The sequence below is a fragment of the Gopherus evgoodei genome, chromosome 22 (genome assembly GCF_007399415.2).
Source record: "Gopherus evgoodei ecotype Sinaloan lineage chromosome 22, rGopEvg1_v1.p, whole genome shotgun sequence".
NCBI lineage: Eukaryota > Metazoa > Chordata > Testudines > Testudinidae > Gopherus > Gopherus evgoodei.
In genome coordinates, this window is record NC_044343.1 from 14,735,849 (window position 1) to 14,755,885 (window position 20,037).

A 20,037-nucleotide genomic window follows, 5' to 3' on the forward strand; every position below is an offset into this window, starting at 1 on the left:
CAGGGCTGTCCCAGGAGCAATGATTACAGGAGTCTGTTCCTTAGAGCGGGAGCCAGGCTGGGAGTGGTGGTGGAGTCCTGCACAGGCAGGTGCTGGTGATTCTGGGTTTGGTTCAGGGCTGGCTCTGTGTGTGTGGGATCAGTCATGAGGCTGACACACACGTTGTCAGGGAGACATTCCCGTCACATCCTCCGCTCGCTTGGAGCTCTGGAAATCTGGGCTTGTGTTTTAGAAAGCGTGAGGTGCCTGCTTGGCTGCCTGTGGGTGCTGAGTAACTCCCCTCCCCCACCCGTCAGCTCCGCAGGACTCAGCCCCCTTCCCCTCAGCATGGTACTGAGGGATGGGATGGGATCCAGGCTGGCAGCAGTGGGATCTGCAGGTGTCTGGGTGGTGGTGTGCAGTGGGGGAGGGCAGCACGTACACTGCGATGAGCAGCTGGGATCCTCTATGAGGGGCGTGGGGGACAGTGTGCGGCTGTCCCTGTGTTCAGGATCCCTCTGGAAGGGGCGTGGGTCAGTGTCGCAGGTGGGACTGGGGCCCTGCAGAGAGAACTGAGCCCTCCCCACCCTACACAGGCCTTCAGCCCTTCTGTCTGGGGGGCAAAGGGGGCAGAGAGCGAACAGGAAGGCAGGGGTGAGAGGGCAGATGGGCCAGAGCAGAGGTGAACTGAAAGGCAGGAGACCATCCTGCTCACCTCTTGAGAGCCCCCATGGGGCACTGCTCCTAAGGCTCGTTCTGCCAGGTGGGGCGGAGAAGCCAAGTCTCAGGGTCTGATAGCAGGAGGGAAAGGAGGAGAAAAAGGGGAAATGTTGTGGGGGGCATTAGCCTTCCCCAAAGCTTCTGTGGGGAGAAAACAGGTCCCCGTTCTCCCTCTTGGACTGGGTAGGTGAGACCCAGGCCCCTGCCCCTCGACTTGGGCCTTGAGCAGTTTCAGCCCCTGCCCTGGGTCTGTGTGTGTTGGGGACCCCGGACCCCAACTCCCCTGTATCCAGGCCCTCTTGCAGTGAGCGCTCCCTGGTGCTCGCAAGGGGTAAGGTAGATGCTTTCCCTGCCTTGTGTGCCCTACACTAGGAGGATATTGGATTGCTTCTTTGCTGGGTGACTTCCCAGGGCCGACGAGAGGGGGGGAAGCCAGTACAAATTACCGGGGCCTGGCTTCCCTGGCTTCATTGGCCCTGTTTAGCTGGTCAACCCTTGCTGGGGGGTCCGAAAAATTTTTTCACGGGGTCCGAACCTGCTCTCGGCAGCCCTGCGACTCCCTCCCCCCTTGGGGTCCACTGTGTTGCCTCCGGGGTGCTGAGGAAGCAGGGGACTGAACCCTGAGGTGCAGGCTGCCAAGGGCAGAATAATGCCTCGAACTCAGGGCCAGGCTCAGCCTGCTTCCGGCCAGCTAATGCTGGCTCTGTCTTCTCACCTGGCTTCGATCCTGCGCTGCCTGAGCACCACACATGGGCTGGGCAGCAACTGACTGTGGAGACCTCCATTAATTACAGCCCCTCATATGAAGTAGCTGACGATTAACACGCTTGCCCCGTGTGAATTCCAGTGGCGGCTGCTCCCTTCAGCAGAGACACCGTGGTGCAGAGTCCCCTGGAATGAACCCCCAAGGGTGACTTCCAGCACGGGGCTGCCAGCAGGCCAGCATGTCCTTCCCACGCAGTAAGAACAGGAGTACTTATGGCACCTTAGAGACTAACAAATTTATTTCAGCATGAGCTTTTGTGAGCTACAGCTCACTTCTTCGGATGCACAGAATGGAACACACAGAGAGGAGATGTTTATACATACAAAGAACATGAAAAGGTGGAAGTATGCATACCAACAGGAAGAGTCTAATCAATTGAGATGAGCTATGTCAGCAGGAGAAAAACAACTTTTGAAGTGATAATTGAGATGACCCATAGAAGGTGTGAGGAGAACTTAACATAGGGAAATAGATTGAATTAGTGTAATGACTCAACCATTCCCAGTCTCTGTTTAGGCCTGAGTTAATTGTATCTAATTTGCATATTAATTCAAGTTCAGAAGTCTCTCTTTGGAGTCTGTTTTTGACTTTTTTTGTGGCAAAATTGCCATCTTCAAGTTTGTCACTGAGTGGTTAGAGAGGTTGAAGTGTCTCCCACTGGTTTTTGAATGTTATGATTCCTGATGTCAGATTTGTGTCCATTTATTCTTTTGCATAGAGACTGTCCAGTTTGGCCAATGTACATGGCAGAGGGGCATTGCTGGCACATAATGGCATATATCACGTTGGTAGATGTGCAGGTTAAAGAGCCCCTGATGGTGTGGCTGATGTGATTAGGTCCTATGATGGTGTCACTTGAATAGATATGTGGACAGAGCTGGCATCAAGCTTTGTTGCAAGGATAGGTTCCTGGGTTAGTGTTTTTGTTGTATGGTGTGCGGTTGCTGGTGAGTATTTGCTTCAGGTTGGGGGGTTGTCTGTAAGCGAGTACTGGCCTGTCTCCCAAGATCTGTGAGAGTGAGGGATCATCTTTAAGGATAGGTTGTAGATCTTTGATGATGCGCTGGAGAGGTTTTAGTTGGGGGCTGGAGGTGATGGCTAGTCGCGTTCTGTTATTTTCTTTGTTGGGCCTATCCTGTAGTAGGTGGCTTCTGGGTACCCTTCTGGCTCTATCAATCTATTTTTTCACTTCAGCGGGTGGGTATTGTAGTTTTAAGAATGCTTGATAGAGATCTTGTAGGTGTCTCTGTCTGAGGGATTGGAGTAAATGCGGTTGTATCTTAGAGCTTGGCTGTAGACAATGGAGCATGTGGTGTGTCCTGGATGGAAGCTGGAGGCATGTAGGTAAGTATAGTGGTCAGTGGGTTTCCGGTATAGGGTGGTGTTTATGTGACCATCACTTATTAGCACAGTAGTGTCTAGGAAATGGACTACTTGTGTGGCTGGGCATCTGCCAGGGCTTCTTGCTGGGGAATCCAGGTGCCTTCTGCATAAATCCAGAGCCATCATTTCTGTCACTAAGCGGCCCAAGCCCCAGTGCAAGCCTAGGGGCTGCTTTCCAGCAGTAACTCCAACCTAGCATCTCCCATCACTAGTGTCTTAGCCTCTTGCCAGCTAACGTATTCCAGGCTTGGGTCAAAGCTTCAGAAGTGGAGCTAGGAATGGGGAGAAAGCCATGCACGGCACAGTCCCCATGGGGCATGCGCCCATCCATGCCTAGCTTAGCCACTCTGGGCTGAGCCCGGCTGATCTCAGCAGCAGATGGGGCTGGAAGCTCCCCGGGGTTCGAAGGACTGTGCGCCTCAGCCCCTGTGGCACTAACCTTGGGCTTAGATGTGACACTCTAATCCCAAGACTTGCCCAGGCCTGGTTCCGGGGCTGCCAGGTGTCCCATGACTGGTGGGCCAGCAAGGGAACGGCCCAGGCAGGAGACTGGCCTGCAGCATGGCATTTGCTCTGCTGTGGGGACGGCGAAGGAGTGATTCTGCTCCATGGCCCCTGCAGAGCCTGTCCAGTAGCGCAGGGCGGCTGTGCACAGATAGGTGCCTACATCCCATTGGCTTCAAAGCCTGCCAGGGCCCTAACCTGCTTGGGTGCTTGTGACAGTCCCACTAGGTCCCTCTCTGTGCCTGGAGGCATCTAAACCCCCGTGTCATGCTGCCCAGGCCCTATGGGGACAGTTACACAGTAAAGCTGGTACTTCAAGGAGCATGGGGCAAGGGTCTCTTGAGGAGAAAACCTTCCCTTCTGCTGACAGAGCAAAGGGTCTGGAAGCCCCCTGCCCCAGGGGTGAGCGGCTCCTTCCAGCAGCAGCCTGGCCTGGCTTGCTGTGCTACCCTGCTCCACGGTGGAGTTGGATAACATCTGGGTAGTTCTACGGCTCTGGCCTGGACACCGAGCCACTTTCTTATCTCTCCTACCCCCCCGCCCCCCTCGCCCCCAGATGCTGCTGCCCTTCGTTGGTTTGTTATTAGACATTTCCTGACCCAGGGTAGCCAAGGGACCGTGCCCCCGAAGCTTCCCAGCCGGGGAGGGGGTGGCTATTCATAGAATCATAGACTCTCACGGTTGGAAGGGACCTCAGGAGGTCATCTCGTCCAACCATCTGCTCAAAGCAGGACCAATCCCCAACTGGGGCCTGCCCAGTTCACTGGACCAGAGTGACCCCAGCTTCTCTATCACTTTGCATGGAGCAGGCAGCGGGATCCAGGTTCTTCCGCTTGTTTAGAGATGCACAAGGAGGGAGCACAAACGCTCAGACACAGAGGGCCCAAGCGTGGCCTTCAGCCACCAGCCTTGAATGGAGGGGTGGGGGCTGAAGGGCAGGTGGAGCTGGCCTAGTCCTAGTGCCTCCCCGTGCACTGGGGTTGCACAACTTTCCCCAGCTGTTGAGTGGCACAGGTTGCTCCCCTGGCACCAGCCCCAGGCCATAGGCTGGTGTGGACGGGAGGCAGCCATGGCCCCTCCTCCTCCTCTGGACCCAGCAGGAGGGCACAGCTCCGCAGAGTGTGTGGGGACCAGGGGGCTGCTGTAAGCCGCCCCTGCACAGCCACATGGGGGCAAGTTTCTCCATCACCTGTGGCCCATGCACAGCCTGGCTGGACCAGAGGGAGACCCAGAGAGACAGAGGCACAGGGAGACTAAGAGATGCGACCCCCCGCCTCCAGCCCAACAAGCACATACCTAGGGACTTATACACACACACCCCGCCACGTGGTGCCCGCACGCCCTGGGACATGGCAGTCTGGCTCTGCACCGTTTCTCTAGCTCAAGCTGGCCTGTGCAGTTAGCGTCTCCTTGCTTTGGCTGGAGGTCGGCATGCTCGGAGTAGCGTGTGCAGCCCACTGCACAGATAGGGGCACGTTGCCTGGCTGCTGCACAGGAACCGCTTCGTCTCTGGGCTCAAGCAGGCAGGGTGCACTTCACAGCAGTGCTTGGGGACCATGGGGTTTGGCAGGGCTGGTGCCTTGGTGCACTGCCGCGCGCAGAAAAGTGCAGCTTCTGCTCCTGGGGCGGAAGAACTTTGCACTATAATCCTGGCAGTGCCTAGAGGGAACGCCCAGGCTGGGCAGCGGCTCACGGGGAGCCGTGGCAGGTTGGCAGTGCGGCTGGAGTTGCCAGGACTGGTTGCTGTGGGCTGAGCCAGTGTCAGCACTGATGCCTTCCCCACATTCTGCCCCAGTTTGCTCTTAGCTGGACCCTCTCTGAGCCTAGTTGTCAGGCTGGGGGATGGACCGTGAAACGCCACCTCGCACTGCCTGGGGCCGCCCCTGTGTTCCCCGATGTCGGTGACACAAAACGCTGCAGGCGTTTAGCACTCGGGCCTGATTTGCCTGCTCTCTGAGTAGTGCCAGACGAGTTACACCGCAGAGGGGCAGCCCTGGGCTTTGCTTTAACATGAAGACACTCCAACTGCAAGTGAATTCAGTGTCCTCAGAATGTGAGGCAGGTACTATTCTCCTTGCTGCTACCCATCCTGCTGGGTGCTGTACAGACACCTGGGGCGAGACCAGCTCTGCCCCAGAGAGCTCAGTCTAACACTTTCCCAAGGTCCCACAGCCGTGGCTGAGGTGGGAACAGAACCCAGGTGTCCAAGCCACTAGCCCATACTGCTAAAGGGGCCTTTGTCTTGGCTGCTCTGTGAAGTGGGCTGACCCACCGTGGGCCTGTCGAGGCTGGCCTGCTCCTGGTGACCCCTGTGGATGTTAGAAACTCCCTCCCACCATGAAGGGGAAATGCAGGGAATGACAGAAGCCAAAGCAAGCCCGTTCCCTGCTGTGCGCCAAGATCTACCCACAGGTAACATGGCCCAGAGCCCGGCAGAAGGGGCTGAGTGTTTTGCTTCTTCAGCCACAAATCTCACTGCTCTAAGGAGTATTGAGTATCGACCTTTGCCCTTAGGTCGAGCTCTGAGCCCTCAATCACCAAGTGTGGGGGATGGGGAGGGGGAATTTCCTTACAGGTTTCGGTAACACCCCTCGGAGAGGCCTCTGTTCATGTCAGTCATCGTGGGTCGTGTTCGAGTGATCAGCTCTGTGCAGTCACCCAAGGAAATAAGATGCCAAAGCCCCATCAGATGACGTGCTGGGGGGGCTTTACTTGGTCTCTGGGAACGAAGGGAGTGAAGGCAGTGCTGGACTGAGAGCCCTAAAGTGGCCTCTGCGCAGAGCGGGCACACCATGGGGCAGTGCTAATGCAGCCCTCCCCACGCTGCCCATCAGTGCCATGGGCTGGCAGCCCTGGGCACACAGTGGAATGCACGCTCCGTGGCAGCTGTTCCAGGTTTACAGCATCTCCAAGCATGGCCTGAGCCTGCAGGGAGGTGGGCACATGGATACCTGGTGTCAGGAGCTGCATGTGGCATACCATGCTCAATATCATCAGCTCCAAGGGTGCAGCAGGCAGGAGACAGCTCCCACCGCCATGAAAATCAGGAGCTATAAAGAATGCATGTCAGGCTCTCTGTGCCGTTCGCTTTTTCAGCCTTTAGGTCGTGCTGAGGGACCAGATTTTCAAGCTTCCCTCGGCAAGCATGAGGGCTGGAAAGGCACTTTGAGGAACGGCAGCTGAGATTTGCCCCTTATCTCAGGGCTCCAGAAGCTGGGACTTGAAGAGAAACAAGACTCACACCAACATGACAGGAATTGTCCCCATTGTGATTCATCCCTGAGTTCCTGCATTGACTCATTGCAGGGCCTTAGATTCCTGTGTCTCTGAGCAGTCTGCCCACCCCATCCAGCGAGTAGAGCTGATGGCTGGCAGGCACCATGGGTCATTGTCTCTACTGAGTGGGGGGATCAGTTGGAGCAGTGTGGTGGCCTTGGGCTGATGTCCTTTCTGATGTCTGTGCTTCTCAGCAATGGGGAATGTTTCACAGGAACAATCTGTGGGCTAGACTCTGCTCTGAGTTATACCAGTGTAAATCCAGAGTCAGTCCAGTTACTCTGGATTACCCTCGTGTGATGGAGATCAGACTGTACCCCTCTGCATGGCATCTGAAGCCACGGGCTTTGCAGGAATGACAGCAGCAACGTCCCGGCAAGGTAAAATAAATGGAGTGGGGGTAGGGTTCAGATATTTTGCTTTTTGAAAAAACGTTGGGAAGCAAAATATTTTGTTAACAACTTAATTCTCTTGCAAAAAAAAAATTGTTTTCAGTAGAATCCCGATTCCAGCAAAAAATTTTTTCATGTGAAGCTTGTCAGCCAGATCTGCTATTTATCACTCCCTGCTCCCTGGAGAGGGATGGTTCTCCAGTTAGGCAGCAGACCCAACTCCCTGTGCCCTAGGGGAGCAGTTGAGCTCTGGCAGTAAAGGAGATAAAAAAGCAGAAGTGACAGATCTGCAAAACCCATTGCTGGGGCAGGCTGGGCAGGGCCCATTTGCGTCTGATGCAGGATTGCTCAGAGTTCTGCATGGGCTCCCAAGGGACGTAGTGCTGTCCACATTGGAGAGGCATGTTACTCGCAAAATAATGCAAGCAGTTGGGTCTGGGTGAGGCAGTGCTGAGACAGCAACTGGGGCGGAGGGTCAGGAGCAGCGGGGCAGGGACAGCCCTGGGCTTTAGCAGAATATGTTGAGTGTGCTGGTGTGTGGGCTCCCCACAAACAGCCTCATGACCTTCTCTTTCCCTCTCAGGAGCTCTTGGCTGGAGTCGTGTGGCCCCATTTAGCCCTGGACTAGCCCTGGGCAGGCGATTGCTCTCTGAGCACTGGCATTGCTGCAATCCAGAGCTGGCTCCATCCCCAGGTGGCTGCCAGTGTGCTTGTGGGCCGGGAGGATGACTGCCGTGTGACCAGCCCGCACCCTGGCCCAGCTCCCTGCGTGGCGGGCGTGCTACGGCACGGCAATGAATGATGCGTCAACGATGGATTACGAACTGCTGTCCCCCTCCCTGGTGGAGCCCCCCGCCACCGGCCTGGGCATGGACGCCGAGCAGAAGACAGTCTTCGCCTTCGTCATCTTCCTCCTGGTCTTCTTGGTGATGCTCATGGTGCGCTGCTTCCGCATCCTGCTAGACCCCTACAGCCGCATGCCCGCCTCCTCCTGGACTGACCACAAGGAGGGGCTGGAGAGGGGCCAGTTCGACTACGCGCTGGTGTAGTGGGGCCAGGAGCTCAGTGTCCCACCCCTGCCCCTGCCTTTCTCTGTGGAACTCTACCCTGCCCCCCAGGGATGCTGCCAGCTGGGAGCGTGGAAGGGGCCTGCCTGGGTTTGTCTCTTTTCTAGGCAGTTCTCCATTTTCTCCTCAGGCTGTAGCACCGTGCGTGGCTTGGATATTTGGGGGGGTCTGGTGAGGGGGTGTCTGGGGTGGGACGAGCCTGGCTAGCCCTTGATTCAAAACAGGCCCTCCTCCCCCAGATGGCATTCTACCGTGCTTCTCAGTGTTGTGTGCTATGGGGGTGGGCATGGGGTGGGGCCTGTGTGGGCAGGGGCGGGCCCTATTGGGGTGGAGTGGGGCAGGGCAGGTTTCTCAGGGTTTCTGGGCTGGGTGGCTCTGTGCCAGACACGGCCTGAGCATGGTGTCTGCCGTTGTCACCCAGGACAGGGCTGTGCGGTTCTGTGTCCAGGTGGCCTCACTGCTGAGCCCTGGCTGTTGAGGTGGGGGGTTGTGATAGGCACCTCAAGTGCTGGCTTCTGTGACTTTCCCATTGGTTTAACAGTCCCCAGGCAGGGTACCCCATGCCGTGTCAGATGGATGCTGCCCGTGCCTGCCCCATGCAGCCATTGCCCCACATACGAGGCAGCCCTCCTTGGTGGAGCACCCCCTATTGGCCCCGCTCTGCATTACGCTGTAGCGAATGCCACCACCCCCAGCTGGAGAAAATGCCTCTGACCAAAGGTGCAGCCCTGCAGCCAACTACGGAGCCCCTGCTAGAGCTGCAGGGCACCAGGCAGCCCTGGGGTTGCTGCAGTGACAGGAAGGAACTAACACTCCCCAGTGAGCTGTGGGCCTGCTCTCAGCGGCCTTTCCCAGGCCTGCCAGTGGCTCAGCGCCAGAGGCACTGGCTCCAGTGGGGTGGAGGACACTCTCCCCTCGCAAGTGCTCGATCAGGTGAGGCTGACACCTCCCAGCTGCCCAGGGCACAGGGAGCAGAGCTGAGGGGATGGAGCTTTGTCTGGAACAGGGCTCACTTCCTGCCTCCTGCCCAGGGCCATGCTAGCCTTCCAGGGCGAGACAGATGCTGCAGTCGGGCATGGGCCTAGCCAGACTCCCTGTTGGGTTATAGCCATGGGCTGGCAGGAGGGGTTGAGCTGAAGGTGTACAGCTGAAGGGTGTGCCCAGGAGAGAGCAGACCCTCCTCCTCCACAGAACTAAAGCTGCACTTCTGCTAACCCCACCCAGCTCGGCCTCCTCTCTCTGCTGCTTCTTGTCGTGGATACACCATGTCCCTGAGAACAAGCACATCTGACCCCACGCACCGCCACCTCCCCCCATGTGAGTCAAAGCTGGCCATAGGCCCCACCACATCCCCTGTGAGCCAGAGCCAGCCCCACACACTGCCATGGTCCCTGTGTGAGCCCAGTGGGGGTCCCACAGGGATCAGTTCTTGGCTTTCCACTATTGAACATTTTTATCAATGAACTATAAGGAAACATAAACCATCACTGGTAAAGTTTGCAGATGACACAGTCGCTGGGGGAGTGGTAAATACTGAAGAGGCCAGGTCACTGGTAGGGCGCTATTTGGCTTGCTTAGGAAACTGATGTAAGAAGTATAGGTGTCATATGCCTTGAAAATATATTGTTCACTGTTCTTGTCCTCTCTCTGCCCTTCTAAGTAACTGCAGCCAATCATCCTGGTGTATCTTCCAAACCCTTAGCTTCCTCCTTGAGCTAAAGGCAATGAGGATCAATAGGGCCTGTTCCAGCAGCTGGGGCATCTTGTCTGCAGAGCACTAGTTAAGCTAAAGTTAAACTACGCAATTCCCAGGAAAGGAAAACTCTGATGCTTGATAAGGAACCTGCCAGCTGTTGATAGTTATTCACACCAAAGAGTCCCTTATTTGCTAGTGGTTAAGACGTCCAACTCTCTTCATCTAGCTAAAGAGACCCCTTATCAGGCAACAGACAAGAATAATTGCCCCCTTTCCTGTGCCCTATTGTCTCCTGTCTTCAGGCTGCACCCCCCTTCCCCGGAGCACCCAGATGCACCTGCCTCTTGTTTCCCCTTTCAGAGTGCTCAGGAACTCCGCTAGAAGCGCTCTTGTCTGAGTAATACCCCTTCTTGGGGCTGATTATTACAAAATCACTGTGCCAACAGTCCAAAAGGCAAGTGGAACACATAGTCCATGTATCACCCCAGTGCAGGTAGTCCTTAAAATCCAAACATCATCCACTGACATAAGACATCCTGCACTCTGGTACCTTCTGCCATGCCCGACCTCTTTGTCAGTCCTCTTTTGTCCATCTGCAAGGGCAGCTCCCCTAGCCCTACCAGCTGGAGTGCAATCCTGCTGTTCCCAGCAGGACCCCCACAGCCTCTCTGCATCCCTCACTCCCCTGGCCCTGTCACTGTTCCCTGGGCTCCAGCTCTCTTGCATGGAGCTGTCAGCAGGTTAACCCCTCTGCTGTCCTCTGGCCTCCAGCCCTTGGCTCCAGCACTCTGGCTTAGAGCCACCAGGTACCTCCCTCTGCTCTTCTCTGGCCCTGACCCTCTGGCTTGGGGAATGTCAGACAGCAAACCCCTCTTGCTACTCTCTTGGCATCAGCTTTCCCACAGGCACCTCCTCCACTCCCCTGGCCTTGGCATCTCTTCCCTGTGCTCTCTGGACTCTCACTCCCAGGCAGCTCTCACCAGGTTGCTCTTCCCTCCGGCTTCAGGTGCCTTCTTGTAATCCCAACTGGAGTGAGCTGATGCATCACAGGTACATTGGCTCTGCTCCTTCTTGAAGAGCCAGTGTCAGACTGTGACATTTCCTTGGTATGAACCAAGGACCGGGAGTGAGTATGGAAGGTGTTAAATCAACAAGAAATAACTCGTGAAACCTGATGGTCAAATGGGGCACACTTCTCGTTCCCCCAAGAAATCCAAACTGCTTACCCCTTCCCCAAACTCGACAGTTGTTTGCCTTATTAATCAGTTCTTCATCTTTCTATGTGAATAATCTGTCTTGTTCCTCCAATGTAATGTCTCGTGTCCTATAATAAGCCCTGAAAGATGTGCAGAGTGTTAGATATAATCCAAGAATCTATGGACCGTGTCCTCTAGCTTTAGAAAACTAGAAGGGATTTTGTTTGTTTTCTTTGTTAATGATTGTTGCACTAGAGAATGGTATGCATTGTATGGCATGAGAAGAGATAACACTACTACATAGGACTAGATGGGGCCATTTGGATCATCGAGTATTGCATGGTACAGGCACTGAACCAAGGTCTAACTTTGGAATATTAAGAGCAATTGCTTAAAGGAGGGATCCCAATTCAAAGTCAGGGTTAATACTGAACTATAATGCATGAAATTAATCAAACCTAAAAACCCCCTCATGACTAAAAGGAGCATTGAAGAAATTTGTTATATGCCATCACCATCTACTGGACACTGATGGAAGTAACCAAGAAACAGCATTCAAGGTTGAGAGTCATTTAGAAAACATCCAGTAGAAACAAGAGGGCAGACACCTTCTAGCTAGTCCTGAAATCAGGGTAAATAAACCTGAAGTCATGTTGGACCTTAGAGCTTGCTGAACCCAGTAAGCAGCCTCTTCCCTTATCCAGGCTCACGGGACCAAGAAGAGTTTGCAATGTTTGCTGAACCTCCATGTGTGGATGACTTTTCTCATTCAGGGTCACAGGTCTAATCCGGGGTGACTGAACCTACAAATAAGGTGCAGAATCCAGCAGTGTGACTGACATGTGAACCAGCTGTGTGGCAAGGATCCCCCACCCCAGGGTTAACAAGATAAGAAGAAGTGATGAGTGTCCGTTTCAAAGATTATATTTCTGTCTCTGTTCTTTAACTGAAGGTTTGCGTTAGCTCACTGATTCTACACCCTTTAGTGAGACTTCAAGTAACCAAACTTTGGATTTTAACTAACTAATGCGGTATGTATACACTCCTTATAAGTCCAAGCAGACTGGAATAAGAGCAATTTAAACTGTAACTTTAAGCAATTGCTTTTGATATTTTAAACTTGCCCCTTTCATACCAAACCATTCAAATAGCAGGGACCACATTCTTCAAGGTGCCTTTAGAACAAGTGCATCCTTACTCCTTGGAGAGGTACTAGGAGTGTATTAAACCTATTAGAAGTACTAAAGAATTGATGGTTAATGATCATAAGAATGGAATAAGAAATCTTGGTGATTTGCATTGTTCCTTGGTATAACTGCTGAGCCTCAACCCTAGTCTATGACAATTACTTGCAAGATTGTATGTATATGTTCAGTAAATTCCTAAGAATATTGGTTGTGTCTATACTTGGTTGACGAACTGTTGATTGTATACTTGGTGTTTCTGGGTGAATTAAATAAACTGTTGATTGGTTAAGACCATCAAGTGATCGTTTGTCATCTTGATTTAAGAAATACTGTCCTAGGTGTAAGTTGACCTGAAAAGAACCTTGCATTTAATTTAGTAAGACACCGTTCTTTGGAATTAATAGAAAGGGTTTATCCTAATTAGATTCCATTTCTGTATTGGCTACAACACAGAGAAGTTTGGCAAATCTACTTTGATTCATAGATTACAAGGCAGAAGGGCCCATGGTGACCATCTAATCTGACCTCCTGCACAAGTCAGAGACCTGCCCCAAAAGATGTGCGGAGGGTCAGACTAAATGTTCACAGTGGTCCCTTCTGGCCTTATAATAACGTATGAATCTCTGAGGGATCAGCCCCTCCAGAAAACAAGCTCATCTTAGGCTGTGCCTCATGTGAAGAAGAAAGAAGCTGCCATCAAAGAAATCACTACAACCAGGTAAGTGAACTGAGTCCCCCACAACAAAACCATGCAGTTCATATTATAATTTACACAGGTCAGCACATGTGTAGTGAACAATCTGTGGCAAGTGAAATCCCTGCCCATGCAAGCTTGCAATCTAAGCAAGGAGCATTTAACACCATACCTCATTCTGGAGTGAAGCGAGGCCTAACACTCAACTCAGTGGCATTTATCTGTCCGTGCGTCTGTAACACAATTACTTCTGCAGCCCATGTCCAATCAAGTCCTAAATTTCGAGGAAGATTCTAGGCATCAGCGGGACAAACCCTGTTGATTTTCGTGATAGTGGGAAAACCAGAATGCTGGGAAAGCCTGATTTCCACACAGATGTGCCTGCATGTAACTGCAGGCAGATGAACATTGTGACATCAGAGGTATCTGAGCCAGTCATCACTCAGTTCCTCCAGGTCACTTGCATGTTTCAACCCCATTGGGCAGCAAGTGAAGGTGCAGTCAAGACTCAGGGTACGTCTACACTACGGGATAATTCTGATTTTACATAAACCGGTTTTATGAAACAGATTGTATAAACTCGAGTGCACGTGGCCACACTAAGCACATTAATTTGGCGGTGTGTGTCCATGGTCCGAGGCTAGTGTCGATCTGTGGGTAGCTATTCCGTAGCTATCCCATATTTCCCGCAGTCTCCCCCGCCCCTTAGAATTCTGGGTTGAGAGCCCAGTGGCTGATGGGGCAAAAATTATTGTCGCAGGTGATTCTGGGTAAGTGTCATCAGTCTTCTTCCTCCAAGAAAGCAACGGCAGACAATCATTTCACGCCATTTTTCTCTGGATTGCCCTGGCAGATGCCATAGCATGGCAACCTTGGAGCCCGTTCAGCTTTTTTTTTTACAGTCACCGTATGTGTACTGGATGCTGTGGACAGAGGCGATATTCCAGCGCTACATAGCAGCATTCATTTGCTTTTGCATGATAGCTGAGATAGTTACCAGTTGTTTTGTATTGTCTGCTACCAGTGTAATCTAGCAATGCAATGATGGTTATCTGTCCTTCTGTGCAGCCTGCTGCTATCATGGGTGCCCCTGGCTGGGGGTGTAAAAGCACAACTGGGAATGACTCCCTGAGTCAATTCCTCCTTTATGGTTTCTAAAAATAGAGTCAGCCCTGCCTAGAACGTGGGGCAAGTGTACTAAAGAACCAGTGTATCAGAAAGCCCAGCTGCTTTGTGTCAGATCCTGCAGAAATGATGAGCTACATGCCATTCATGGGGGGTGCCCCTGCAACAACCCTGTCCATTGCTTCCCTCCTCCCGGCTACCGTGGCAGTGTCCCCCCCATTTGAGTCATGAAGTTATAAAAAATGCAGGAATAACAAACAGTGACTTGTTAGTGAGATAAAATGGCAGCTTCCCGGTGCTATGACAGTCCAGGCAGGACATTAAGGAGTGCGGGGGAGAGGAGCCCAGCATCCCACTGCTATGATAGTCCAAGCAGTACAGAATCTTTTCTTTACACAGGAAAGGGAGGGGGCTGATGGAGCTCAGCCCCCAGTTGTTATGATGAGGACAGTTACCAGCCATTCTGTCCCATCTACTGGGAATGACCAGGAATCATTCCTATTTTTACCCAGGCACCCCTGAGGCCAGCCAGGTGTATTCAGCAGTTATCAAGCACAGACTGATGATGACAACAGTCATATTGTACTGTCTGCCACCAGGAAGGAGAGAAGAGTGGATACTGCTCTTCACTGCCGCAGCATCGCGTCTACCACCAGCATTCAGTAGACACAGGGTGACATTGAAAAAAGTCAAGAAATGATTTCTTTCCCTTTTCTTTCACGTGGTGGGGGAGGGAGTAAATTGACGAGCTATACCCTGAAGCACGCCGGACAATGTGTTTGAACCTACAGGCACTGGGAGCTCAGCCAAGAATGCAAATACTTTTCAGAGACTGCTGGGGACTGTGGGATAGCTGGAGTCCTCAGTACCCCCTCCCTCCCTCCCTCCATGAGCGTCCATTTGAGTCTCTGGCTTCCCCTTACGCTTGTCACGCAGCACTGTGTAGCCTGTAGATTTTTTTTTCAAATGCTTTGGCATTTCGTCTGCTGGAAGGGAGCTCTGATAGAACAGATTCGTCTCCCCATACAGCAATCAGATCCAGTATCTCCCGTACGGTCCATGCTGGAGCTCTTTTTGGATTTGGGACTGCATTGCCACCCGTGCTGATCAGAGCTACACGCTGGGCAAACAGGAAATGAAAATCAAAATTTTGCGCGGCTTTTCCTGTTTACCAGGCCACTGCATCCGAGTCGAGATTGCTGTCCAGAGCCGTCACGGTGGTGCACTGTGGGATACCGCCCGGAGGCCAATACCGTCAATTTGCGGCCACACTAACCCTAATCCAATATGGTAATACCGATTTTAGCGCTACTCCTCTTGTCGGGGAGGAGTACAGAAATCGATTTAAAGAGCCCTTTATATCGATATAAAGGTCCTCGTAGTGTGGACGGGTACAGCGTTAAATCGGTTTAACGCTGCTAAAATCGGTTTAAACGCGTAGTGTAGACCAGGCCTCAGGTGCTTTGACACAGGTAAGGGGCACACAGATCAGGACTGGACCAGTGAAGGCTGCTTCAGCTCAGGGCTCCTAGTGGAGAGAAAGCGTGAGGCTGGAGCCTTGCATTTTGGTTCCTGCTCCCCGTGCCTGGCTCAGGCGGCTAATTCTCTTTACTTAGTCAGAATTGTTTTAGTTCATTTAAACTGTGCCCATCTCTCTGCCTGCAGCCCCACGTGAGCACTGTCAAGGGGAGCGATGACCAAAGCAGGCAGCAGGGTTAGGGTTACAAGGGGGATTGGTGATGACAGGCTGAATTACCCCTGATGGCTCAATGTTACCGCTCAGCCTTCTCTGGGGATGTGTGGAAATAAGGCTTTCCTGACATCCTGGTTTTCTGATTGTCACCAAAATCACAAGGGTTCTTCCCACTAATGTGCAGAATGTTTGGAATTGTTTGGATATGGTCGTCAGAAATCTTTGCCCGACTGCCTGAGCAGTCTTCCAATCAGAGTTGGAAGGGACCTCAGGAGGTCCTCTAGTCCGATCCCCTGCTTAAAGGGAGACCCATCCCCAGACAGATTTTTACCTCAGTTCCCTAAATGGCCCTTCAAGGATTGAACTCACAGCCCTGGGTTTAGGAGGCTAATGGTCAAAACACTGAGCTATCCCTCCCTCATGACCTCACTTGCTTGGCCAGTTAACCGCTTGTAGAAATACTAACAGGGAGAAATGTTGGTTCCTTTAAAAAGAACTCATTTATTTGTAATTCACCCTACATGTGGCGTCATTTTAAATATTACCCTCACTACACTTAACTATGTACAGGGAAATCGATCTAATGGTGAGGGTGCAGCAGACACTGCTGAGGTCCATCTTGTTGCCGTGGGATCCCCATGGACAGCTACTCGACAGAAGAATGGATGGTTCTTGTGTGCCTATATGGAGAGACATCAGCACTACGCATAACTAGCCTGGAACAACAGGATAGGGAGCTGCAGGTGGCAGGGACACATAGATGGTGCAAGCTAGAGCACTGGGTAATTCTGAGCATGCAGGAAAGGCCAGGAGGGGCCCGTAGTCTGAAGGTGACTTGACATGAGCCATGCGGAATGGGCTTGTGTTTGTCTAGCTGGCAGTGTCTGGTTTCTGCCTCCTTTTGTGGTACGTTTGCCAGTTATGATTGGACATATTCCTGGAGGTTTCTTCGCATGACATAATCTTTAATTAAAGATTAATCTCTAATTCCTGGAGACTCCCGGTCAATCCTGGAGGGTTGGCAACTCTCTTTCGTAGTCACGGGAGACAGAATGCACTTTGCAGCCCTGCTGTGTGTGATGGAGGAACGTGCTGCTCCACACCAATCCACAGCTGAGGAGCTCAGCAGAGACCAGCACCAGCACCCTGAGGGGCAGAGACCGGTGATAACAGCATCTTCTCAACCCCCCTAAAGCCTACACCCGGTAACCCATCAAATATAACAGCATGGAGATGTTGGGTGGTGCCTGGGGCAGGGTTGGGTGGGCCCCAAGGGTTGCAGGGTCTGATGAGACCCCACGCTCCACAACTGGATGGGAAAAGGCCCTTCTGAGCTAGGGGGATTTCCTGGCATCTAATTGAAGAAAAGGCGCCCCTCCCCCTCTGAGAATGAAACACTAGGTCAGGCATTAGAACAGGACAGGAGGGGGATGAACAGCACTTATCCCCTGTCACCCCCACTCTGCTCCCCTAGGCACCACCTTCCACTCCAGCCGGATGCTCACAATAACCCCCCCGCTCTGCCCTCCCCAGACCCCTCTTGCCCATAGAAATTCATAGAATATCAGGGTTGGAAGAGGCCTCAGGAGGTCATCTAGTCCAACCCCCTGCTCAAAGCAGGACCAATCCCCAGACAGATTTTTACCCCAGTTCCCTAAGTGGCCCCCTCAAGGACTGAACTCACACCCCTGGGTTTAACAGGCCAATGCTCAAACCACTGAGCTAACTCCCCCTGCTCCCTCCTGCCCTCCCCCCCTCAGACACCCCACAGCCCTCAGCTCCCACCTGACGGTCCCCCCTCAGGCACCCCTTCCCCCTGGACATCCCCAGCTTCCTCCTGCCTACCCCCTGCCCCTCCCTCCTCAGACACCCCACAGCTCCCTCCTTCCCACCCCCTGCCCCTCCCCCCTTAGATACCCCACAGCTCCCTCCCGCTCAACCCCTGCCCTCCCCCCTCAGATACCCCACAGCTCCCTCCTTCCCACCCCCTGCCCTCCCCCCTCAGATACCCCACAGCTCCCTCCTTCCCACCCCCTGCCCCTCCCCCCTTAGATACCCCACAGCTCCCTCCCGCTCAACCCCTGCCCTCCCCCCTCAGATACCCCAGAGCTCCCTCCCGCCCAACCCCTGCCCTCCCCCCTCAGATACCCCACAGCTCCCTCCCGCCCAACCCCTGCCCTCCCACCTCAGATACCCCACAGCTCCCTCCCGCCCAACCCCTGCCCTCCCCCCTCAGATACCCCACAGCTCCCTCCCGCCCAACCCCTGCCCTCCCCCCTTAGACACCCCACAGCTCCCTCCCGCCCAACCCCTGCCCTCCCCCCTCAGATACCCCACAGCTCCCTCCCGCCCAAAACCTGCCCTCCCCCCTCAGATACCCCACAGCTCCCTCCCGCCCAACCCCTGCCCTCCCCCCTCAGATACCCCACAGCTCCCTCCCGCCCAACCCCTGCCCTCCCCCCTTAGACACCCCACAGCTCCCTCCCGCCCAACCCCTGCCCTCCCCCCTCAGATACCCCACAGCTCCCTCCCGCCCAAAACCTGCCCTCCCCCCTCAGATACCCCACAGCTCCCTCCCGCCCAACCCCTGCCCTCCCCCCAGATACCCCACAGCTCCCTCCCGCCCAACACCTGCCCTCCCCCCTCAGATACCCCACAGCTCCCTCCCGCCCAACCCCTGCTCTCCCCCCTCAGATACCCCACAGCTCCCTCCTGCCCAACCCCTGCCCTCCCCCCTCAGATACCCCACAGCTCCCTCCCGCCCAACCCCTGCCCTCCCCCCTCAGATACCCCACAGCTCCCTCCCGCCCAACCCCTGCTCTCCCCCCTTAGATACCCCACAGCTCCCTCCCGCCCAACCCCTGCCCTCCCCCCTCAGATACCCCACAGCTCCCTCCCGCCAAACCCCTGCCCTCTCCCCTCAGATACCCCACAGCTCCCTCCCGCCCAACCCCTGCCCTCCCCCCTTAGACACCCCACAGCTCCCTCCCGCCCAACCCCTGCCCTCCCCCTCAGATACCCCACAGCTCCCTCCCGCCCAACACCTGCTCTCCCCCCTTAGATACCCCACAGCTCCCTCCTGCCCAACCCCTGCCCTCCCCCCTCAGATACCCCACAGCTCCCTCCTGCCCCTCCCTCCTCAGACACCCCACAGCTCCCTCCTGCCCCTCCCCCTTAGATACCCCACAGCTCCCTCCCGCCCAACACCTGCCCTCCCCCCTCAGATACTCCACAGCTCCCTCCTGCCCAACCCCTGCCCCTCCCCCTCAGATACCCCACAGCTCCCTCCTGCCCAACCCCTGCCCCTCCCCCTCATACACCCCACAGCTCCCTCCCGCTCAACCCCTGCCCTCCCCCCTCATATACCCCACAGCTCCCTCCTGCCCAACCCCTTCCCTCCGCCCCTCAGACACCCCATAGCTCCCTCCTGCTCAACCCCTGCCCTCCCCCCTCAGATACCCCACAGCTCCCTCCTGCCCAACCCCTTCCCTCCCCCCTCAGACACCCCACAGCTCCCTCCTGCCCAACCCCTGCCCCTCCCCCCTCAGACACCCACAACCCTCAGCTTCGTCCTGACCAACCTCTGCCCCTCAGAAACCTCTCCCAGTTTGATCTCCTCCATGCCGGCCTAACTTCCCCAGAGCTCAGATCCAGCTCCATGGCTCGGAGGGGCTGCCTCCCACTTGGCCCCCCAGCTCAAGTCCCCTCATCCAATGCACAGGCTCGGCCCCTGCTGCCTGCCATGTCCTCCACACTCCGGCAGAGAGCATGCGGGATGCCTCTGATCTGCAACAGCCCCATTGTGCCTCCTCCCTCTGCTGCCTGGAAACCCCCAGGACAATCCTGTCCCCACTCCCATGGCGAGTGCATCAAGGGGTGGGGGAAGAGCGTGGTGCGTCAATGCTGGTGATTCGTCCCGTCCGATGGGAATAACAAACTGGCCTGAACGACGCAGTGCAGCTTGTAGTGTAGGGAACAATTTGTCCATGACTGGGGTCGCTCTAAGGCTACCATGGCTCCTGGGCCTGTAGGGCTTGCTCTCCATAGGAGGCGGGTGCTGCTCAACAAGTGAAGACAGCACCATTATCCCGTACCCATGTAACCCCCCTACGGCACCTCGCGAGGGGCCTGACTCAAAGCCCCCAGGAGTCAATGGAAAGCCGCCCTTTTGGAGCAAGCTGTACCACCAGTGCAGCCAGACAGGCATTGCTTAGCCAGCTGCTGCAGGGGCCATTTCCAATGTGATCTGAGCGCTCACCGCCTCCGGCTACAAATGAGAGGCAGAAGCATTTAACCCAAAATAATTTTATTGTTGCTGTTGCTTCTGATGCAAAAAGGAATCCACAAAGAGATGCTCGC

General features: G+C 54.5%; 1 protein-coding gene across 2 annotated transcripts in view; it reads left to right on the plus strand.

Moving 5' to 3' along the window:
- The window catches only part of CTXN1 (cortexin 1), a 35,468-nt gene extending 27,118 nt beyond the window's left edge, over nucleotides 1-8,350 (plus strand). For both annotated transcript variants that reach the window (XM_030540494.1, XM_030540493.1), the window contains exon 2: nucleotides 7,604-8,350. In XM_030540494.1, coding sequence (XP_030396354.1) covers nucleotides 7,815-8,069 — 255 coding nt within the window. In that variant the 5' untranslated portion in view covers nucleotides 7,604-7,814 and the 3' untranslated portion in view covers nucleotides 8,070-8,350. The remainder of the gene's footprint in view (nucleotides 1-7,603) is intronic.
- The last annotated feature ends 11,687 nt before the right edge of the window (nucleotides 8,351-20,037 follow it).